Below are 22,815 nucleotides of genomic sequence, written 5' to 3' on the forward strand. Positions count from 1 at the left end.
GTATTTCTAGACTCTGTTCTGTTCTCTTGGTCTCTGTGTTGGTTTTCAATGCCAGCGCCATAGTGTTCTGATTTTTACTGCTCTTTATTACAGTTTGAGATCAGGAGTGTGATGCCTCCGGCTTTGTTCTTCTTCCACAGGATTGTTTTGGCTCTTCAGTCTTTTCTGGTTCCATATGAATTTGAGGATTGTTTTATCTATTTCTGTGAAAAACGCCACTGCGGTTTTGATAGGGAAAGCACGGAATCTATAGATGGCTTTGGGTAGTACGGACATTTTAACAATATTAATTCCTTCCATCCATAAGCACAGTCTATTTAGTTGTGTCTTCTTTGATTCCTTTCATCAGTGTCTTGTAATTTTCAATGTACTGACCTTTTATCTCCTTGGTTAATTTATTCTTAGTTATTTTATTTTTTGAGGCACTTGTAAATGGTACTATTTTCTTAAACTCTTGTTCGGCTAGTTAGTGCATAGAAACACAAGTGATTTTTGTATGTGATTTTGAATCCTGCAACTTTACTGAATTTGTTTATTTGTTATAAAAGTTTTTTGTATAGTCTTTAGGATATTCTGTATATAAGATCATATCATCTGTAAGCAGAGACAATTTTACTTCTTCCTTTCCAATTTGGATGCCTTTCACTACTTTTTTTCACTCTTTTCAAAGATGTCTTATTTATTTTCTCTCTTTTTAAAAAATATTTATATAATAAGTGGCCTCCTGACTCCCCATCACCTGTTCCGCCCATCCCTCCCCATCTCCCTTCTGGTGACCATCAGTGTGTTCTCTAGAGTTAAGAATCTGTTTCTTGGCTTGTCTCGCTCTCTTTTTCCATTTGTTTGTTTTGTTTCTTAAATTCCACATATGAGTGAAATCACACAGTATTTGTCTTTCTCTGACTGACTTATTTCATTTGGCATAATATGCTCTAGGTGCATCCATGTTGTTGCAAATGGCAAGAATTCATCCTTTTTATGGCTGAGTAGTATTCCATCGTGTGTGTGTGTATCACATCTTCTTTATCCATTCATCAGCTGATAAACCACTGGCGCTGCTTCCATATTTCAGCTACTGTAAATAACGCTGCAGTAACCACTGGGGTGCACATAGCCCTTTGAATCAGTGTTTTTGTACTTTCGGGGTAAATACCCACTAATGTGATTACTGGATCATAGGGTAGTGCCATTTTTGAGTTTTTGAGAAACCTCAATCCTGTCTTCCACAGTGGGTGCACCAGTTTGCATTTCCACCAGTGATGCACAAGTGCTCCTTTTCTCCCCATCCTGGCTGACACCTGTTATTTCTCGTGTTGTTGATTTTAGCCATTCTGACCCATGCGAGGCGATGCCTCATTGTGGTTTAGATTTGCGTTTCCCTGGTGACGAGTGACATTGAGCATCTTTTCATGTGTCTGTTGGCCATCTGGATGTCTTCTTTGGACAAGTGTCTGTTCATGTCTTCTGCCCATTTTTTAATTGGATTGTTTTTTGGATTTGAGTTGTATCAGTTCTTTATATTTTGGAAACTAACCCTTTATCAGACATGTTACTTGCAAATATCTTCTCCCATTCCATAAATTGCCTTTTAGTTTTGTTGTTTCCTTTGCTGTGCAGAAGCTTTTTATTTTGATTAGTTTATTTTTGCTCTTATTTCTCTTGTCTCAGAAGACACATCTAGAAAAATACTGCTATGCCCATGTCTAAGAGGTTACTATCTGTCTTCTCCTCTAGGATTTTACAGTTTCAGGTCCCACATTTAGGTCCTTAATTCATTTTGAGTTTATTTTTGTGTATGGTATAAGAAAGTGGTCCAGTTTCATTCTTCTGCATGTGGCTGTCCAGTTTTCCCAGTACCATTTGAAAAGACTGTTTTTCCCCCATTGTATTTTCTTTCCTGCTGTGTTGAAGATGTATTGACCATGTAATTGTGGATTTATTACTTTTTTTAAGAGATTTTGAGAGTGAGTGAACATGAGGGGGGGTTGGGGGGGAGGGAGAAGCAGGCTCCCCGCTGAGCAGGGAGCCCAACTTGGGGCTCGATCCCAGGACCCTGAGATCATGACCCAAGCTGAAGGTAGATGCCCAACCAACCTGAGCCACCCAGGTGCCCCTAATTGTGGGTTTATTTCTGGGCTCTCTATTCTGTTCTGTTGATCTATGTGTCTATTTTTATGACAGTACCATACTGTTTTGTTTACTACAGCTTTGTAATAGAACCTGAAGTCCGGTATTGTGATGCTTCCTGTTTTTTCTTTTCAAGACTGCTTTGGCAGTCTTTTGTCTTTTGCGGTTCTGTACAAATTTTAGGACTGTTTTTCTAGCCCTGTGAAAAATGCCATTGATATTTTGATAGGGATTGCATTAAATCTGTAGATTGCTTTAGACAGTACAGACATCTGAACAGTATCTGTTCTTCCAGATTTGTCAATTTTGTTTATCTTTTCAAAAAACCTGCTCTTAGTTTCGTTGATCTTTTCTATTGTTTTTCTGGTTTCTTTTAATTCATTTCTACTCTGATCTTTGTTATTTCTTTCCTTCTGCTAACTTTAGGCTTAGTTTATTCTTCTTTTTCTTTGAAGTGTAAAGTTAGATTATTTGAGATCTTTCTTTTATCGTCATGTAGGCATTTATTGCTATAAAACTCCTTCTAAGAAATTTTTATTGAAATCTATAAGTTACATGGGGCGCCTGGGTGGCGCAATCGTTAAGTGTCTGCCTTCGGCTCGGGGCGTGATCCCAGCGTTCTGGGATCGAGCCCCACATCAGGCTCCTCTGCTGGTAGCCTGCTTCTTCCTCTCCCACTCCCCCTGCTTGTGTTCCCTCTTTCACTGGCTGTCTTTCTCTGTGTCAAATAAATAAATAAAATCTTAAAAAAAAGAAGAAACCTATAAGGTACAATAAGTTGTGTTTCCATTGTTTTTTTCAAGGTTTAACTTTTTTTTCATTGATTTTTCAGAAGTGTGTTAATTTCTACTTTTTTTTTTTTTTTTTTTTTTTTAGTTTTCATCAAGGTATTTCTAGTTTCATTCCACTATGGTCAGAAAAGATACTTGGTATAATTTTCAATCTTATTTGTTATACTTTTTTATTTAAAGTCTATATTGTCCAATATAAGTATAGCTTAGCTACACCTGGTATCTTTCAGTTTTCCATTTGCATGAAATATCATTTCCCATCCCTGCCATTTGAGCCTCTGTGGGTCCCTGAATCAGAAGTGAATCTCTTGTAGGCAGCATATAGTTGGGTATTGTTTTAAAAATCCATTTATATACCTGTTATCTTTTGATTGTAGAATTTAATTCATTTACTTTTAAAGTAATCTTGAGAAGCAAAGACTAATGTCATCTGATTATGTTCCCTCTTCCTGTCTTCCTTGTGAACTGATGATTTTCCCTAGAGGTATGCTTTAATTTCCTTTTCTTTATCTTTTGTGTATCTACTGTTAGTTTTTGGTTTGTGGTTACCATGACACTTACATAAAACATCTTTTAAGCTGATAACAACTTAACTTCAATCACATGCAAAAACTCTTTTATCCTCCCCTCACATTTTATGTTTTCCATGTCACAATTTCTCTCTCTTTATATTGTGCATCCATTACACATCTAAGAGGCTATAGTAATTTTTAATGTTTTTGGGTTTTAATTTTTATACTAGAGTTAAAAGTGATTCACACACATTACAGTATTAGAGCATGTGAGTTTGACTATATTCTTACCTTTACCAATATGTTTTATAATTTCATATGTTTTCCTGCTACTAATTAACATTTTCACTTCAGTTTGAAGAACTCCTTTTAGCATTCCTTGTAGGGCAGGTCTGGGGTGGTGAACTCCCTCAGCTTTTGTTTGTTTGGGAAAGTCTTTATCTCTCCTTCATTTTTTAAAAAAATATTTTATTTATTTGAGAGAGGGAGAAAGAGAGCATGAGAGATAGAGAGAACAAGCAGGGGGAAGGGTGGAAGGAGAGGGAGAAGCAGACTCCCCACTGAGCAGGGAGCCCCATAGAGGGCTTGACCCAGGACCCAGAGATCACGACCTGAACTGAAGGCAGATGCTTAACTGACTGAGCCACCCAGACGCCCCTCTCCTTCATTTCCGAAGGACAACTTTGCAGAATAAAGTATTCCCGGTTGGCAGTTTTCTCTTTCAGCACCTTGAAGAGATCATCCCACTGTCCCCTGGCCTGCAAGGTTTGTGCTGAGGAATTTGCTGAGCCTTATGGTGTTCATTCTATGTGGGCAATTTTTTCCTTTGCCTGTGTTCAAATTCTCTTTCTTTAGACAGTTTATTATAATGTGTCTGAGAAGATTTTTTGGGTTGAAATTATTGGAGGATCTCTGAACTTTATGTAAAAGGTATCTAAATCCCTCCCCAGATTCAGTAACTTCTCAGCCATTATTTCTTTAAATAAGCTTTCTGCCCCTTTCTCCCTCTCCTCTCCTTCTGGGACTCCCATAATGTGTAGATTTTAAAAAATGATATCCCATATTTCATAGGCTTTGTCCATTCTTTTTCTCTGTTCTCCAGTTAATGGATAATTTCAAATGAACTGTTTTCTGTCTTAGAGACTCTTTCCTCTGCTTGATCCAGTCTATGGTTGATGTTTTATTCCATTTGCTGTATTCTCCAGCTCCACAACTTCTGTTTGGTTCTGTTCTGATTCCCATCTCTGTTAAATTTCTCATTTTGTTCAAGTATTGTTTTCCTGATTTCATTGTCCTCCAGTGTTGTCTTTTATTTTTTTATTTTTTATTTTTTTTAAAGATTTTATTTATTTATTTGACAGGATAGAGACAGCCAGCGAGAGAGGGAACACAAGCAGGGGGAGTGGGAGAGGAAGAAGCAGGCTCATAGCGGAGGAGCCTGATGTGGGGCTCGATCCCATAACGCCGGGATCACGCCCTGAGTTGAAGGCAGATGCTTAACCGCTGTGCCACCCAGGCGCCCCCAGTGTTGTCTTTTAGCTCACTGGGCTTCCTCAAAACAACTATTTTGAATTTTTATCAAGCAAATCACAAATCTCTGTTTCTTTGGGGTCAGTTACTGGAGAAATATTGTACTCCTTTGGTTATCATGTTTCCTCGATTTTTCATGTTCCTGGAAGTTCTTCATTGCAGTCTCTACATTTGAAGAAACGGTCTCCTCTGGTCTCTACTACCTGGCTGTGGGAGAGAAATAACTCCCTTCGACCTGTTAAGGATCCTGGGGCTTTTCTGGGTCTTTTCTATGGAGAGGACAAGATCTTGTTCTCACCTGTTGGGGAATTTTTAGGCACGTATGCCTTCTCTCCATCCTGCCAAGCCAGGCTGGGTGCTGACAGCCTCCCTGTTGCTTTCCCTAGGGTGGTGCTGGGGGCCATATTTGTGTGGTTTCTCCCACTCCTACAGTCTGCTGAGGATTCTACTAGCCATATGAAAAGGCTTACTTCTGCTCCCCTCTGGGATGTACTCAGGGCACTGGCCCCTGGATGGGGGCGTTTATGGGTAAGGCTAGTGGAGTGCTGGGGGAGCCTGTGTGTGGGCCAGTTCAGGGGATCCTCGGGCAAGGTGTCCCCAGAAGCTCATGGGTGGACCTCCTATTGGAGTTCTAAAGCTGTTTAGCAGGATTTGTGTCCCATTCTGAGCCCTGGCTGCTATTCTCCCAGCCATTCACTGCCCTACAGTCAGGTAGTTCAGAGTTTGGTACTTTGTATGGGGCTAAAGAAAACTGGGCCTCCCTGGCAGTGTCCCACACAGCTGAGAAGCCAGTCGCTCATGCACATGCCGTCCCTCTTCCCTCCTGGCACTGGGCTGTGCCGCCAAGGGGAGGGTGATGAGAGTAAAGAGCTGAGAAATGTATCTCCGTGTACTAATAAACACACATCTGTTTTTTGTTGTTTTGTTTGTTTTTTATTATTATATTATGTTAGTCACCATACAGTACATCCCTAGTTTTTGATGTAAAGTTCGATGATTCGTTACTTGCGTATAACACCCAGTGCACCATGCAATACGTGCCCTCCTTACTACCCATCACCGGTCTGTCCCATTCCCCCACTCCCCTCCCCTCTGAAGCCCTCAGTTTGTTTCCCAGAGTCCATAGTCTCTCATGGTTCACTCCCCCTTCTGTTTACCCCCCCTTCATTCTTCCCTTTCTTCCCCTACTGATCTTCCTACTTCTTATGTTCCATAAATGAGTGAAACCATATGATAATTGTCTTTCTCTGCTTGACTTATTGCACTTAGCATCATCTCCTCCAGTCCCGTCCATGTTGCTGCAAATGTTGAGAAATCGTTTTATCTCTGCATCTATCTGCAGGTCTATTGAGAATAGAAGGCATGAGTTCAGACTAACAAAAGCCTTTGTGTAAGTTGTCTATTGCTGTTATAAGAAATCACCACAGCCTTAGGGGCTTGAAGCAACACAGATTTATTGGTTTACAGTTTCAGAGGTCAGAGGTCCAAGCTGTTGTCACGGCTAAAATCAAAGTGTTGGCAGGACTGCATTCCTTTGGAGGCTCTCAAGGAAAATCCCTTTCTTTGCCCTTTCCAGCTCTGGGCGGCCACCTGTAGTACTGGGCTCATGGCCTCTTCCTCCACCTTCAAAGCCCGCAGCTGCACAACTGCGTCACTTCAACCTCGCTTCCCTCCGCACGCCTCCTCCGGTCACTCTGCTGCCTCCTTCTCCATCACTAAGGACTCATGCAGTTACATCGGCCCCCATAAGATAATCCAGGGTAATCTTCCCAACTCAAGGTCCTTAACTTAGTGCCATTCTCAAACTCTGCTGTGCTATGAGACAGCATATCCACAGGCCCAAGGTGTGAGATGTGGGGATCTCCGGAAGCCCTTATTCTGCCTTATCATCGCCCAGCAAGAGGAGTCACTGCAACATTTGTCCTTTGCTTTCCTTCTCTGTTGTTTAATCTCTTGCAACTAAGAACCAGTTTGTGAGGAAACAGTGTCAGATCAGGGAATAGCCTGCTCTTCGTCAAATTCTGCCCTAAGTGTAACATCCATTGATGTTCTTGCCTGATCTAATCTTTAGCTATGATGGATGCAGTGGATAGACGGAACTGTTATCCTAAACCACACAAATAATTTTGCAAATTTAATAATCAGTTAAAGGTGATTAGCAGAAACAAGGTTAAGAGCCACCAATTAGTAAGACTTGAATGACTGGAATTATCAGGTACATATTCTAAGACAGCCATGCTTACTATGCTTTCTATGTTTAAATAAAAGTAAGCTTGAAAATACCTAAAAACAACAAGAAACTATAAAAAAGTGACACAGCCTATTTCAAAGGAACCAAACAGACCTTCAGAAATGAAACTTAAGAGCTCAGCAACAGGGGCGCCTGGGTGGCACAGCGGTTAAGCATCTGCCTTCGGCTCAGGGTGTGATCCCGGCGTCATGGGATCGAGCCCCACATCAGGCTCCTCCGCTATGAGCCTGCTTCTTCCTCTCCCACTCCCCCTGCTTGTGTTCCCTCTCTCGCTGGCTGTCTCTATCTCTGTCGAATAAATAAATAAAATCTTTAAAAAAAAAAAAAAAGAGCTCAGCAACAACAACAAAACCTGGACCATACTTAATGGGGAAGCACCTGAATTACCATTCATAACGGCAAACGCAAAACCACAGAAAAAAGGATGACATACATACGACTAAGCTTAATAAGAAACACGCAAAGTCAAGATGAAGAAAACTTGAAAACTTTTTTCTAGGTTTCAATTTACTGATCTTTTAAAAAAGATTTCATTTATTTATTTGAGAGAGAGAGAGAATGAGCATGAGCTGGGAGAGGGGCAGAGGGAGAGGGACAAGCAGGATCCCTGCTCAGCCCAACTTGGGGCTTGATCTCAGAACCCTGGGATCATGACCTGAGCCAAAGGCAGATGCTTAACTGACTGAGCCTCCCAGGCGCCCATCAATTTACTGATTGTTTCTTTGATGGTGCCAAGAGTAGAGTTCGTCTGGACTACTGACTCTTCCACTTGAATGACTACGGAATTTCTACTTAGTCCTCTTTCATAGCCGTATGTTCTATTTTCATTTCTACTATTTTTTTTGTTTTTGCTTCATATATGCTTCTTTATTTAAAAATGGATGCCATTTCTTTATCTATCTTTCAAAAAAGAACCCTAAACATATTTATATTAAAGTCTCCGTTAGGCTATAACAATTTCATCTGGAATGAATTAGTATTATGATAGGTGATTTCATTGGTATACTTTCTTAGTATTGATTGTTTGGTGTTTTATAATTCTGTTCACAGGATGACTACAAGTGGGAGGTTTCTGGACTCCCTTTTCTACTCATTTCCTATTGATTGTTTGGTGTTTTATAATTCTGTTCACAGGATGACTACAAGTGGGAGGTTTCTGGACTCCCTTTTCTACTCATTTCCATTTTGATGGTTTTGTACTTTTTACGACCGCTGCCGCCTGCCTCTCCTTTCATCCTTACATCCCTGTCTCAAACCAGCTTTTCCACTGGTACTACAGATGACAAGACAAAATTTCAGAGTCATCGTTTAAGATAAACAATCTAACATATTGTATGATTTATGGACTTGTCTTTAGGTTCACAGGGAAAAGAAATTATGGAATTTGAGGTATTTATGCCTGAAAATCAGGGTGGTTTATTTATCATAGGAGCTAGCAGCAACATCGAGTTGAATCACTAAGTTCAACAACAAAGTAACATGCAATGCTTTTATATTAGAAGTTAATTTCTGGGGCACCTGGATGGCTCAGTCAGTTAACTGTCTGCCTTCGGCTCAGATCATGATCTCAGGGTCCTGGGATCAAGTCCCACGTAGGGCTCTGTGCTCAGCAGGGAGCCTGCTTCTCCCTCTCCCTCTGCCTGCTTCTCCTTCCCCCTGCTCATGCTCTCTCTCTCAAATAAATAAAATCTTTTAAAAAAAAGTTAATTTCCATAGGAAATAACATAAAGCTTTGTGATCAAAGTTAAATAGAACTTTTACAAATAATTTCAAAAGGTACTTTAAGAGTTACAACACACGAACTGGTCAAACCTGTACTTTTGGTAAATATTTTTAGCCCTCATCTTTATTTAACAAAGTTCTTCTAAATATATTCATGTTCACTATTTTGTGTCTTTTTGGCACCTGTACCAAGGATCTCTTCATCTGTTCAAAGTTCCTTTAATCAGTAACAGCTAATTGGGAAGGCTTACCATTTCAGAATATTAGGCCAGAGTCCATTTGTTAGAACAGACTCAAAAAACCACATATTAATAAAAAAAATCTAAGACTTCATAAAATAATTTTTTCAATATAAGTCTGTAAAAAGTAAATGAAACTATAATCTGCAGAAGTTCCTGGTGCACGATGGTCTGTATCTCACGGAGCCAGCTATGTGGCTGCTCGGCTCAACTGGCCGAGGCCATAGTTTCAAGGCTTTATCTTTGTTCTTGTGCCTTTGTTCTTCAACCAGGAATCTAATTTACTGCAGCCTCTTTTTGCTGGAGTAGGGGTACTGGAGTGTGCTTTTACCTTTAATCTCACATTTTTAAAAGATGGGCCTTTTAATTGAAGCCCAAACAAAAAGAGTTTCAAGCTAATTTTTTAAGGAGGGAGGGGCAGAGGGAGAGAGACTCCATCTCACAACCCTGAGATCATGACCTGAGCCGAAATCAAGAGTTGGACCCTTAACCAACTGAGCCCACCCAGGCGTCCCTCTTTTTTAAAATTTTTTATTTTATCCAGAGATTTATATTGGCTCTGACAAAGTACCTGTTTTTTTTTTTTTTTAAAGTAGGCTCCATGCCCAGCAAGGAGCCCAACATGGGGCTTGAACTCTCAACTCTGAGATTAAGACTGGCACTGAGATCAAGAGTTGGACTGAGTGGCCGACTGAACCACCCAGACACCCCCAAACCAATATTCTAAGGTAAGCAAAATTATGACTGCTGCCCCCAGAACTTACCTATATGGGGATTGCTCTCGAATAATTCATGCACAAGGTTGTCAAAATCGTAGGTCACCCTGGCCAGAGTACTAGGCTCGTGGCTCGAATACAGCACCGTGTCATCTTCATGCTCATCCTCACGCTTTAAAGTTCCTCCAAACGCCCAAGTAAATGCAAACACGAAGAGCTTCTGAAGCATAATTTTTAATTTATCGGGATTCTTCTCCAGATACCATGTATTTTCAGCTCTAGGGCAGAGAATGTGGAAGGGTGAGAGTTAACATTTTCAGAAGGAAGTTCAGGGATGTCAATATCATGTCAAAGTTTCATTATTAAAAATTATAAAACAGTTAGGTGTTAACATAAATGTTTTAAGGGTAATGTACAATTTTTGTTGATACGTCATGTTACATTATATACTGCTACTATTTTTAAGGTACCATTTGTGTAAGAGATTTGTAGTCAACCTTTCTTTAGGTAGTACAAATGATTCACTTTTATTTATTAGGTTAGTTTATTAGTTGACAGTTTACCTGTCTTTTGGGAGATGGTCTGGTAATTCTCCATTTTATGTTCAAAAACATAACCGAACAGCCCTTCACTCTGTACTCCTCTCAACCAAGTCCCAGAGGCTGACTTAGCTCCACCTGGCTACAGCCGGGCACTGAGAGGCTGAGGAGAGTCTTGTCCAGTCTGGGCCAACAAGGTCACCCTGGTCTGTGGACCCTGAGATTCTCTAGTGGCAGGGCTGATGGTGATGGACTGAAGGACAGGTTTGGGCCTGATTTCAAGGCATTTAAAATAATTCAGGATTTAGCATTATTATAAAATTTATAAATTATGAAAATCCTAAAAAATATATCACTGACCTGAAATTTCTTGGCAATCATGAATGTCTAATGCACATGTACAATTAATTCTATTTAAAATTTCTATCATGTGTGATAGTTCATTCAGCAAATATTTACTGAATTCCTACTATGTATCAGTCCCCCTGGACAAAGCAAAGGTGATCCCTTCTGCCTAGAACAAGAACACACATGCTAAGCCATGGCGTGTGTGAAGAATGCAGTTACGTGGGCCGTGCCAGGCAGTAGAGGGGACTGCGTCCACCTGTGGCAGGTGGGGACGGCCCCTGGGGAGAGGTGACAGGTGAACGGGGACGTGAAGACTGAGTGAGATTTGGCAAAATGTAGGAAGATGAACATTTCGAGCACAAGGAACACATGTGCCACGACCCGAGGTCAAAGGATGACGGCTGGTTTGAGGAACTGAGACAAAAAGCCAGTGTCACTGAAGCACACTGGAGTCAGAGCAGAGGCGGGCAGGGCTTTCACGCTCTACACGGCTTCTGTCCTTCCACTCGGAGTGTAATGGGAAGGCATGGAATGGCTAGAAAAAAGAGACATTCTAATTTATTATTGATTTTTTTGTAGTGTATTTTTTTTTAAAGAATCAAACATCTGCAGGGCGCCTGGGTGGCTCAGTCGGTGAAGCGTCTGCTTTGGCTCAGGTTATGGTCTCAGGGTCCTGGGATTGAGCCCCGCATTGGGCTCCCTGCTCAGCGGGGAGCCTGCTTCTCCCTCTCTGCTCTGTTCATGTTCCCTCTCTCCCTTTCTTTCAAAAAAATAAATTTTAAAAAAATCTTTTAAAAAATCGAATGTCTGCATATAATACCAGGAGACGTGCACAAGCATATTAATCACCGTAGAATTTGTCATAACAAAAATTGAAAATATATACGTCCATCAACAGGTCAGTAATTTGTGACATATTTATACAATGGACTAATAGCAGTGAAATGAAGAACCCTTACATGCACAGTGAATTAATCATAGGAACACTGAACAAAAAAATATAAGTAAGTCACCCAAGAACACAGTGGTTCCACTACAGTTTAAAAACATGCAAATGTGAAAAATACATTGTTTGGAAATGTATTGATAAACGCAAAATCCACGTTGGTCCAGATGATAGGATGGCGTAAGATCTAGATAGATACATGGTGGACTTCAAAGATAAATTACAAGTTTTTTCTAGAACTGTGTGGTGTGTATAGGGATGTTTGCATATTGTTTATATCCCGCCCGTACTTCACAAATACTCTTTTATGGCTACTCACCGTTCAATAAAAGTTTAAAATAATGTACAGTAGTTGCGTTCAGAATGGACTAGAAGAACTGGGAAAACCAATGGGGGAAGCTCTTGCAACAGGACAGGCAGGAAACAGTGAAGGTTTGGGCAGAAATCAGACAGTGAGGATGCAGACAAGAGGGGGAAGTGAAGGAGTTGCCAGAGTAAAAACCGTACTTAAATGTTGTCATTTAAAAGAAAATGTGACATGAATGTGTCGGGGCCTCATGATGGAATGCAGGAGGGCCTCAACGGTGGCTCTCCTGTCCATTTTGTAAAATGGCAGACATGCAGAGGTAATAATCTCTATAGCTGTAATGTACTGACTATGGACCGGGCGCTATTCTAGACACGTAGCACATCGCATTATTATTCTACTTTAATAAATGAGAAAACCGAAGCTGAAAGATTATTTAGTAACTGGCTCAACATTTCTCAGCTCGTAAACAGCAGCTTCATGAAATAAATTCATGTCAATTTTATTCCTTTCTCAAATATGCACAAAGTCTGCCCAGGATGTACTCACACTGTCCATTTAACTTAGTATCAAAATCTCGTGAACTCGCATTAGATACACAAGGGCTCTATCTAAGCTGCAATAAGATAAATTAAAGTGGATTTTGATATTAGGAAGTCACAAAAGTCCTGGCTTATTGACAGGTAATCCCGCACGAGCTTGCGGGGCTGGCACCTAGTAGGGACTTAAGCAGATCTGTTGAATGAATGTAACTGACCTCTTTTTTACACTCCTGAGTTTGACAGAAACTTCTGAATGTGAAGAACTTTTCTCCTCAGTGGAAATATCCTTCAAATCTTCACCTAAAAGGAAAAGAGTTTTTTTTCCACAGTGAACAACAGACCCTAAATTTACCTGGTAACTTAGTGAGGTTTAACCTTCAACATTGTTTCGTTTGTGAATTGTCACAGAACATCCTTCTTTCACGCATTCTCATGTAGATCCCTTACCAGATCGAAGTGGGAGTCCCCTTTCTAAGAGAAGAGGGGCAGAGGATGTACCTGCAATTGTCCAAAGTGATTCTTATGTATCTGAAGCATAAATCAACATACTTTTTTCTTCATTCCATTCTAGTATCTTTTTTGTTAAGTCGGATTGCTCCAACGTGAAAACTTTAGGACATTCAGGTAATCACCTCCGAAGTGATGTACGTTACGAACTAAATTGTAAATGGGTCCTAATGTGAGGTGAAGGATTAGAAACGCTATCTAATTTCAAGTAGTGAGTTTACTAAAACAAACAGCAAGCAGGTGCACTTTGGGCAGACTGTATTCATCTCCCTCCCACCCCCGTCACCCACCTGTTCTGTCCAGGTAATGCATGTCGCAGAGGAACAGAGAGAATGAGCAATTACTCATTCTTTCTTTTAGCTTATTTTCTCTTTTATAATGTTTGTTTTCTTTATATTAAAATAATAAAGGCTTCTTGTAGTACCTATCACTCTACAATTCTACAACACGTAGGTTAACAATGACTAAATGGTGATGCATTTCATTATGGTCCTTTATATAAATACATAATATTTAAATACTATATTTTAGAATTTAAACCCAAATCAAAAGTTAAAAAGAGAGTTGGCGTCTCATCCTGCTTTTTAAGTCTGTCTTCATGTCTTTCCATTGGAACGTGACACTGTTGCACCCTGGTTTATGAAGCCATTCTCCTATTGGTGGAATTCAGATTTTTGCTGTTTTATAATAAATAATGCTTCTACAAAATAAAGGTCCTTGTGCATTAATCTGTACACTTCTGTGATTATTTCTCTAGAATGAGAGATTCTAGGGCAGAATACATGGATATTTTTGACATATATTGCCAGATGGCTCTCCAAGAAAGGCTGAAACAACTTCTACCTCGAATAGCTTCTGTGAGTTTATATGTTAATACATTCTAGCTATTGATGTGTTTTCTCCATTCGAAAATCTCTTTGCTTATTAGATGAAAATTTTATGCTATTTTCAAATAAATGTTCTTTTCATTATCTGTAAGGTTAAACACTTTAAGAATTTTATTTAAGTTTCATTTATTGGAAATTTTAGTGGTTGTGAGAAGACCCCTGTGACCCAGGTGGCTTTCATACCTGCCTCTCCTCTACCCTTCCAGACACTCGTTCCATCTGCCACAGACACAACTGGAACTCAACTGTTCTTTATCAACTAGTGAGTTGTGTGTTGTTGTACCGGATTCAAGGATACAGTTCACTCTTGGAGCTACAGGCTCTGTGTCTGTCTGTACGTTCATGTATGTGTATGGATATATGCTACGTATGGATAACATTTTTCTATATCTAGACAATACTGTCAAAATTAATTTATAAAAGATCTCTGTTTAATTGTCTTAAAAATAAGCTTTAATATCAAGAATGAGCTTATGTGAAACTAAAATTTAATTTTCTTTCATCTGTTCAAAGGACAAAGTTTTCTGGGACTATTGATTTGTTCTTGATAGGATTATATGAGGTTTTTCTTTACTTTTTAAGTAATCTGTCTAGAAAACAATGACTGGGGACACCTGGGTGGCCCAGTCTGTTAAACATCTGCCTTCCGCTTAGGCCCTGATCCCAGAGTCCCGCATCAGGCTCCCTGCTCAGTGGGGAGTCTGTTTCTCCTCCCTCTGCCTCCCCTGCTTGTGTGCCCTCTCTCTGACAAATAATAAAAACCTTAAAAAAAAGAAAACAGTGATTGATGTTTTGCCAAAATAATTTACTGGGATTCATGTTGTCTTTATCACGTCTTTGATTACTTAAGAAAACTGAGTCTTCTCTAGTAAAAGAGCTGAGTTTTTTACAACTATGTAACTTTTTGTATTTGCCTCAAGTCTTTGTCTCTTTGGTTAAATTAATAACTAAATATTGTTTCACAATGATATGATCCTCTTTAATCAAGTATTTTAAAACTTTGTGAAACTTCTGATAAACTTCCCCCAAATCAAACTCTAAATGAAGTTTTTCTGACCCTGAAATAACTTTGAGATTTTTACAGAGGGTCCCTGGACCATCTCAAAAGATTTGCTCTCTCTCCCTATAAAAGAGATATATTCAACTAATTACATTTACTTGATATATTAAATTACACAGAAAGCATTATCAAATAAAAGTGATACTAAATTTTCTTTAGGTTATATATAAACAGATGTATATTATTAATGTAAATATTCTAAAAATTATATGAAATTCCTAGAAATCTGGTGACTTAGTGTAATATTATCAATCATTTTATTTTTTAAATTAAGATATCACAAAAATAATCAAATTTCCTTGCCAATGCATTACAATGAACTCTCATCAGATCTTTAGCCACAGCTGTTTTTAAGTCTCTTGTCACTTACAGACAGTTGTTTTCCTCTAACGCTTCATGCTCCAGGAGAGATGCAGAAAAGACGACTGACTGGGTTCTGACAGCTAAGATCATACCACTGAATTGACTAAGAATTTACAGAACTCTGATTTAAAAACTTACAAATTCATAAAACTGATACCAAAAGATCAACAACAATTACATAGAACTAAATCAACTGATGAGGATGGTTGTAATTTTTATGACTTTTTGTTTAAAATATTGTTGGTCCTTTTATGTTTTGTTTTTTCTGACTAAAAAAAACCCTTTTAAAAAATTGGGAAAATACAATTAAAATCTGCAAGACAACAGAAAACAAATCTGTTGAAATGGTAAAGAAGGAAAACCATGATGGGGCGCCTGGGTGGTGCAGTCCTTAAGCATCTGCCTTCGGCTCAGGGCGTGATCCCAGTGTTCTGGGATCGAGCCCTGCATCGGGCGTTTCTTCCTCTCCCACTCCCCTGCTTGTGTTCCCTCTCTTGCTGGCTGTCTCTGTCAAATAAATAAATAAAATCTTGAAAAAAAAAAAAAAAAAGAAAAACCATGAGAATAAAACTTTATGGAAAAAAAGCAATTTTTTTCTTTTTCCTTTTATTTTTATTGTATCTATATGAGAAGATGGATATTAACTGAGAACCTAGTGTAGTAATCATTTCACAACAGATGTAAATCAAGCCATCGTGCTGTATGCCTTAAATTTATTCAGTGTTCGATGTCATTTCTCAATAAAATTGGACTTAAGTAAATGTCAAATCATCAAAAAAATTCTTTTTACTATGATTGTGGATTTGATAATTTCCTACAATTCTGTTAGTTTTTGACTTAAATATTTTGAGGACATGTTGTTAATTGCAAAAATGCTCATAACTGTGTACTTTCTTAGTGGATAGTTACAATTATCAACACAAAATGCCCTTCCTTTGTCCCTTCAATGTTTTTAGCTTACCACTCCTTTTGTCTCCTGTTACTACTGCCAACCCACACATAGATGAATATGTACATATAACACATATGTGCAAGTATAGCTAATGGTTTTCTTGTGTATCTTTTCCATTACTTTTTCTTTAATAAAGATTTTATTTGAGAGGGAGAGAGAGAGAACGAGCTGGGGAGAGGGGCAGATGGACAGGGAGAAGCAGACTTCCCACTGAAAAGGGAGCCTGACGTGGGACTCGATCCCAGGAGCCTGGGATCATGACCTGAGCAGAAGGCAGAAACTTACCCGAATGAGCCACCCAGGCTGTCCCCATTACTTTCTTTTCAATTTTCATTTCATTACGATTTAAGTGTGTCTTTTATAGTAAGGTTGAAAATTCAATTTTGAGAATCTTTATCTTCACTGCAATCAGTGATATATTTGGTATTATCATTTTATTTGCAGTGTTTAAACAGGCTTCCTGTTTCCCCCTTTCCTTAAATTTAATTATTTTGATCACTGTTTTTGTTGATCTGTTTTACCTCCATAGAATGAGTTATACATTTCATAAAAAATACTTACTGTGCAATAGTCACAGTAACTAAAAAGTATAAAAACTGAACAGTGATTTTTCAGACTCCCTCCGGGTTACGCTGTGAAGCATTACTGACGTATCCGCCACCTGTGGCTGCAGCTCTCAGTTCACATTCCTGCTGATTCCTGCAGATACTGCTACCAGACCGAATTTGTTTATTATTGTCATGAGCGATGAAAATAATTTCAGTAGTATGTATCCCTAAAATATATACAGTTTCACTTTATATGATTCAAAAAATTTATATAAATGGTGTCAAATGTTTGCTTTCTTCTACTCCTCAGGTTCGTGGAGCATCATGTGTGTGGATACGTGTAGCTTTTAATCCATATGCTTCAGACAACCTGGATACTGGATAATATTTTGTTGGTTTATATGTGTTATAATCTGCGGCTTGTCTTTCAAACTTTTGATGCTGTCTGAGAAACACATAGTCTTGCCTGTTCTACACAAAAATACACCTACCTTTTCCTGAAATTTTGTATATTAGGAGTCCACCATCAATTCAATATCATGAATATATTCTACTATATTTCCTTTTAAAAGTTCTCAAGTGTCATTTTTTTCAATTAGATGCTTTAATCTACCTGAGACTTATTTTCGTGTATAATGTGAGGCAATAAGCTCTTTTTTAAAAATACGGATAATTAGTTGATCCAACACAATCTACTAAAATGTTTATTCTTTTGACCTATTGTGCTACTTTTGTCATTTATCTTGTCTAAATCACCTCTGTTTTGCATGTTTTTTTCTTTAACCTCAAATACTCCTTCTGAGATCATTTTCCTTCTACCTGAAGTGTATACTTCCGAAGTTCCTTCAGTTATGGTCTGTTCTGGTGGACTCTCTCAAATCCTTGTCTGAAAATCCAAGGGGTCTCTCTTTTACCAGCATTTTAAAATGGAAGGCTGGCTACCACTTCTGAATTAAGAGTTACTTTTTTTCTCAGCCTATTATACATTAGATTGTTTTCCGGCTTCCATTTTTGTTGTTGAAAAGTGTTTTGTCCATCTAGTTATGATTCCTTAGTAGGTAATCTGTCCTCTTTCTCTGCCTTTCAAATGCATTCTTGTTTTTGGTGCTCGGTAGTTTCGTGATGGTAAATGTAGGTGAGTGCTTCACTTTATTTGTCTTGCTTGAGATGTGTTTCACCTTCTATACTGAGAATACATGTACTTTACCAGTTCTGGAAAATTCTCGCCCATTTACTTTTTGTATATAGCCTTTTCCTTATGATTTTTCTAGAACTCCAAACAAATGTATGTGAGAATTTCTCTGTCTCAATCTTCCCTGTCATAGTGCCATCTTTTTTACATCCTGGTTTGCTCATTCCCTTTTCAGCATTAGATAAAACTAAGTCAGTATTAGCCCATCCACTCAGTTTTCCATTCAGTGACTGTATGTATTATTTTAGAAGTTATGTTTGGTTATTTTTTGTATTGTTGAATACATTTTGTTAGTCTCTCAAAGTGCTCTTGTATTTATGTATTTATGTAATGTTTAACCTTACATATTAAATAAATGGTCTGAATGTTCCACCTGAAAGCCAGAGACCATCAGATGATAACGAAGTGAAGACCAAATACAGTCTGTCAACAGGAAAGGCACTTCATATGCAAAAACATAGATAGGTCAGAAGTGAAAGGATGGAAAGCAGTACTGCAGAAGTTGATAAAAATGCAGAAGTGGCTATGTTAATATCAGGCAAAGTAGATCTTAGAGAAAGGTAATTACCAGAGATAAAGAAATAATTAACCAAGGATTCAATGCACCAAGAAGAGATAGCAAGTCTGAATGTCCACACCTAATAACAGCTTCAACATACACAAAGGGAAAACTCACAGAACTGAAACCATACAGAGACAAATCACAATTGCAATTGGAGATTTTAATATTCCTTTTTCATTATCTGATAGAATATGGAGCAAGGAAATCAGAAAAGATATAGAACATTTGAGAAATACTATCATCTAGACTAAGTTGATATTTATAGAACATTTCATCCAACAAAGGAAGAATACTTCTTGTTTTCAAGTGCACAAGAACATTCCCCTAGATAGAGAACTTCTGGCTATCAAACAAGTCTCAATAAACGTAAAGCACTAAAATCATGCAAAGTGTATTTTATAACAGGAAAAATTAAACTAGAAATTAAAAACAAAACAAAAAGACATCTAGAAAGTCCTTACATATTTGGAAATAAACTCCACATTCCTAAACAACCACAGGACAAAGAATAAACCCACAAAGGAAATTAGAAAACTCATTATTTAAAAAATTTAATAATCTCAATATATGCAGGAAAAAACCCCACTATCCGTGATCAAGAAAATCTCTTAGCAAACTAGACATAGTAAGAAACTTCATCAACCTGATAAAGGACGTCTATGAAAGAAACCTATGGCTAAAATGACACAGAAATGGTGGAAAATGAATGCTTTCTCCTTCAGATTGGGGGGAAAAATGGTATGTCTGCTCTCAAAACATCTATGAACTTTGTATTGGAGGTCCTACCCAGTACAAAAAGACAAAGATAAGAAATAAAATGCACACTGATTGGAAATACAGTACTCATGTCTTTATCAGTATAAAATATCAATTGTATTTCTATGTATCAGCAATAAACAACAGAAAGTTAAGATTTTAAAATTTAAGAATAGCATTAAAAATTTAAATCCTTAATTCCCAATGGAATTCTTAATTCCCACTTCAGTAAACTGAACCCTGGTCAAGATTCCCTGTTGCATTTATTACCTAGCCCTCACAGGCCCCACTCCGATGGAAGGGGAGCATGAAGATGCCTTAGGTTTCTGGGTATCAGTATCAGTCAGACCCTGTGTCCAACAGTTCTAAACATCGAGCGGTCCTCTCTCCCTAGTGTACGTCACTCAAGTAAATGGCTGCAGTCCCCTTTGAAGAAGGACCAGTGTAATTATTTTTAGAAATATTTCCCATGAGGGGCGCCTGGGTGGCGCAGTCGTAAAGCCTTTGGCTCAGGGCGTGATCCCAGCGTTCTGGGATCGAGCCCCACATCAGGCTTCTCTGCTAGGAGCCTGCTTCTTCCTCTCCTACTCCCCGTGCTTGTGTTCCCTCTCTCACTGGCTGTCTCTCTCTGTCAAATAAATAAATAAAATCTTGAAAAAAAAAAAAGAAAGAAATACTTCCCATGATATTGCAGAAGGTCCCAATCTCCTCCTTAGTCAATGAGTTCTGGGCCTGAAAATTGCTTGGGTTTGGAAACAGGCAGGAGATCATGACTTACTACTGAGGCAGCTACTCTTAACCTTCTGGACTTCTTCTCATGATACACGTTGATGGTACCTAGTTGGTTGCCCATACATCCTGCCCGTAGGGATGGTACCTTCTATTAATAACTTAATATATTACTATCTTAATATATTATATCTTATCTTAAATACATATCTTACTATCTAATATCTAATATAATCTAATATCTAATCTGATATCTAATATTTAATACTATTTAATAGATACTAATATCTTACTATCTACTAATAACTTATCTTAATATCTTATTCTACTAATAACTTATCTTAATAACTCTGAGAATCATCTCTGCCTCCCCCACCCTTGCTTGGCTGAATTCCGGTTTCTGGCAGGAAGGGCAACATCAGCCCTTCTAGTGAGACTAGTTCAGTAACGGTTGCCTCTACTGTCAGCTCTGGTCTCCAGAGCCACCAGCACTGAACTTATTAGCAACAAATGCTTTGGAGTATTGAGTCTGGGGGTTTCAGTATTTGGGGTGATGTTTGCTCAGATGCCTCCACCCTGAGTGTCAGGGTTGGTCATTAACATTTTCTAAAGTGTGGCCATTCTGTTGACCAAGTCCTGGTCTTGAGCTTTCATTTCCCTTCAGGTGCAGGATGTAAGAATTTCCGTGTGTGCTACCTGGGAGGCCTCCCAAGAGGGACTGCTCAAGTATCTCTAATTACTGGTTTGCTTATTTAACACTTAGTTCTTCTGTCTTTGTTTATATATTCCCCCAATGTATGTGTGTATGTATCATAATCCAGAATATATATCTCTAATATGTTCTTAATAGCTCTTAATCTTTGTATTGCTTAAGACAATTTTCATGCTAAAATAAAATTTGGGCTAATATTTAAGTTGACAGCTTGGCTTTCTTTTCATGTATATTTACATTATGCATCTTATTTCTACCCCTTATTCCAACCATTCCATGTCCATCTTCGTAAATAATAGATTGAGATGTAATTCACATAATAAAGAATTCCCCCTTTAAAAATGCACAATTCAGTGGTTTTTAGTATAATCGGAGTTGTGCAGACATTACCACTATAATTTTAGGATGTGTTCATCGCTCCAAAAAGAAACTCTACACCCATTGGCAGAACTGCCTGTTTCCTCCTTCCCCCAACCCCCGGCAAGCACAGCCTCCTTAGGATTCGCTTATTCTGCACATTTCCTACAAACGGAGCCCTGCAGGATGTGGTGTTGGCGACTGCCTTCTTTCACTGAGCAGAATGTCCTCAAGTTCATCCCTGCTGTGCATGTATCAATGTTTCCTTTCTTTTTATGGCCCAATAATATACATCGTGTGGATAAACCACACTTTCTTATCCATTTAACAGACATTTGGGTTGTTTCCACTTTTTGGTTATTATGAATAATGGTGTTATAAACCTTTGTGTCCAACTTTTTGCATGGACACATTTCCATTTCTTTTGGGTTTATTTTTTTTAGGAGTGGAATTGCTGGGTCAAATGGTAACTATGTTTCACATTAGAGGAACTGCCAAACTGTTTAACCAAAGTGGCTACTCCATTTGTATCCTTTTGGTTTAATGACGATACTTGTAGAAAAAAAATTAGTATTTGTTTGCTTTAAAATCGAATCAGTTTCAAAAAAGAGAGAGGGAAGCAAACCATGAAAGACTCTTGACTATAGAGAACAAACTGAGGGCAGATGGAGGGAGGTGGGTGGGGGGATGGGCTAGATCAGTGATGGGGATTAAGGAGGGCACCTGTTGTGATGAGCACTGGGGGTGATAAGTGATGAAGCACTGAATTCTACACCTGAAACCAGTATTACACTATGCTAACTAGCTTGAATTTAAATAAAAACTTGAAATAAAAAAAAGAAACTACAAAAAAAAAATGAAATCAGTTTCTATCTTTTAAACGAGGGAGTTTAACTCCTTTATATTATCGTAATTATTGTTAAAGTTGGATCAATTTTTTTGTTATTCAATATTTCTTTCTTTTTGGCTTCCTTTTCTATCTTTTATTGTAAAGAACATTACTTCGCATACTTAAAGCTATGGATTCTATTATTTTTTTGAAGATTTATTTATTTACTTTTGGGGAGAGAGAGAAAGAGAGAAAAAAACGAATGTGACTGGGGGGGGGAGAGAATCTCATGTAGACTCCCTGCTGAGCGCAGAGGCCCAATCGGGGCTCAATCCCCTGACCCTGAGACCGTGATCTGAGCTGACACCAAAAGTCGGATGCCCAACCGACTGAACCCTCAGGCAACCCTCTGTGGATTTTATTATTACTCTGAGGCTTACCCTTAGCACATTAAGATTATACTTTATGTTTATTTTTCTCCATCACTTTTTAGACTTCGCTTCTGTTTTTTTCCTCAAACAATGCAGGTAATCGTCTTCTCTCAGTTTTCTTTGAACTGCCACCTCCTCCCTTCCCTTCCTATGCACTTTATGTTGAAATTGTCTGAAATTTTGTTCTGGATTTTTATGTTCATACTTTTGAGAAGTGTTCTCTGCTTACTTTGGCTGCATTAAGTTTTACTGAATTATTTAATCACATCTAACTTCCATATCTCAGATAATTCTCCTTGATCCATTTCTTGCAGTACTGGATTACTCCAAAAGTCTCGTATGTTAAACTTTTTCAGGCTT

General features: G+C 38.4%; 1 protein-coding gene across 1 annotated transcript in view; it reads right to left on the reverse strand.

Annotated features, from left to right (window-relative positions):
- The window catches only part of DNAH14 (dynein axonemal heavy chain 14), a 321,838-nt gene that overhangs the window by 121,850 nt on the left and 177,173 nt on the right, over positions 1-22,815 (reverse strand). The window contains exons 45-46 of the mRNA XM_057315759.1: positions 12,786-12,870; positions 9,937-10,166 (exon numbers count right to left, since the gene is read on the reverse strand). Of these exons, the coding sequence (XP_057171742.1) occupies positions 9,937-10,166; positions 12,786-12,870 (315 nt within the window). The remainder of the gene's footprint in view (positions 1-9,936; positions 10,167-12,785; positions 12,871-22,815) is intronic.

This window comes from Ursus arctos, unplaced genomic scaffold (genome assembly GCF_023065955.2).
Source record: "Ursus arctos isolate Adak ecotype North America unplaced genomic scaffold, UrsArc2.0 scaffold_2, whole genome shotgun sequence".
Taxonomy (NCBI): Eukaryota; Metazoa; Chordata; class Mammalia; order Carnivora; family Ursidae; genus Ursus; species Ursus arctos.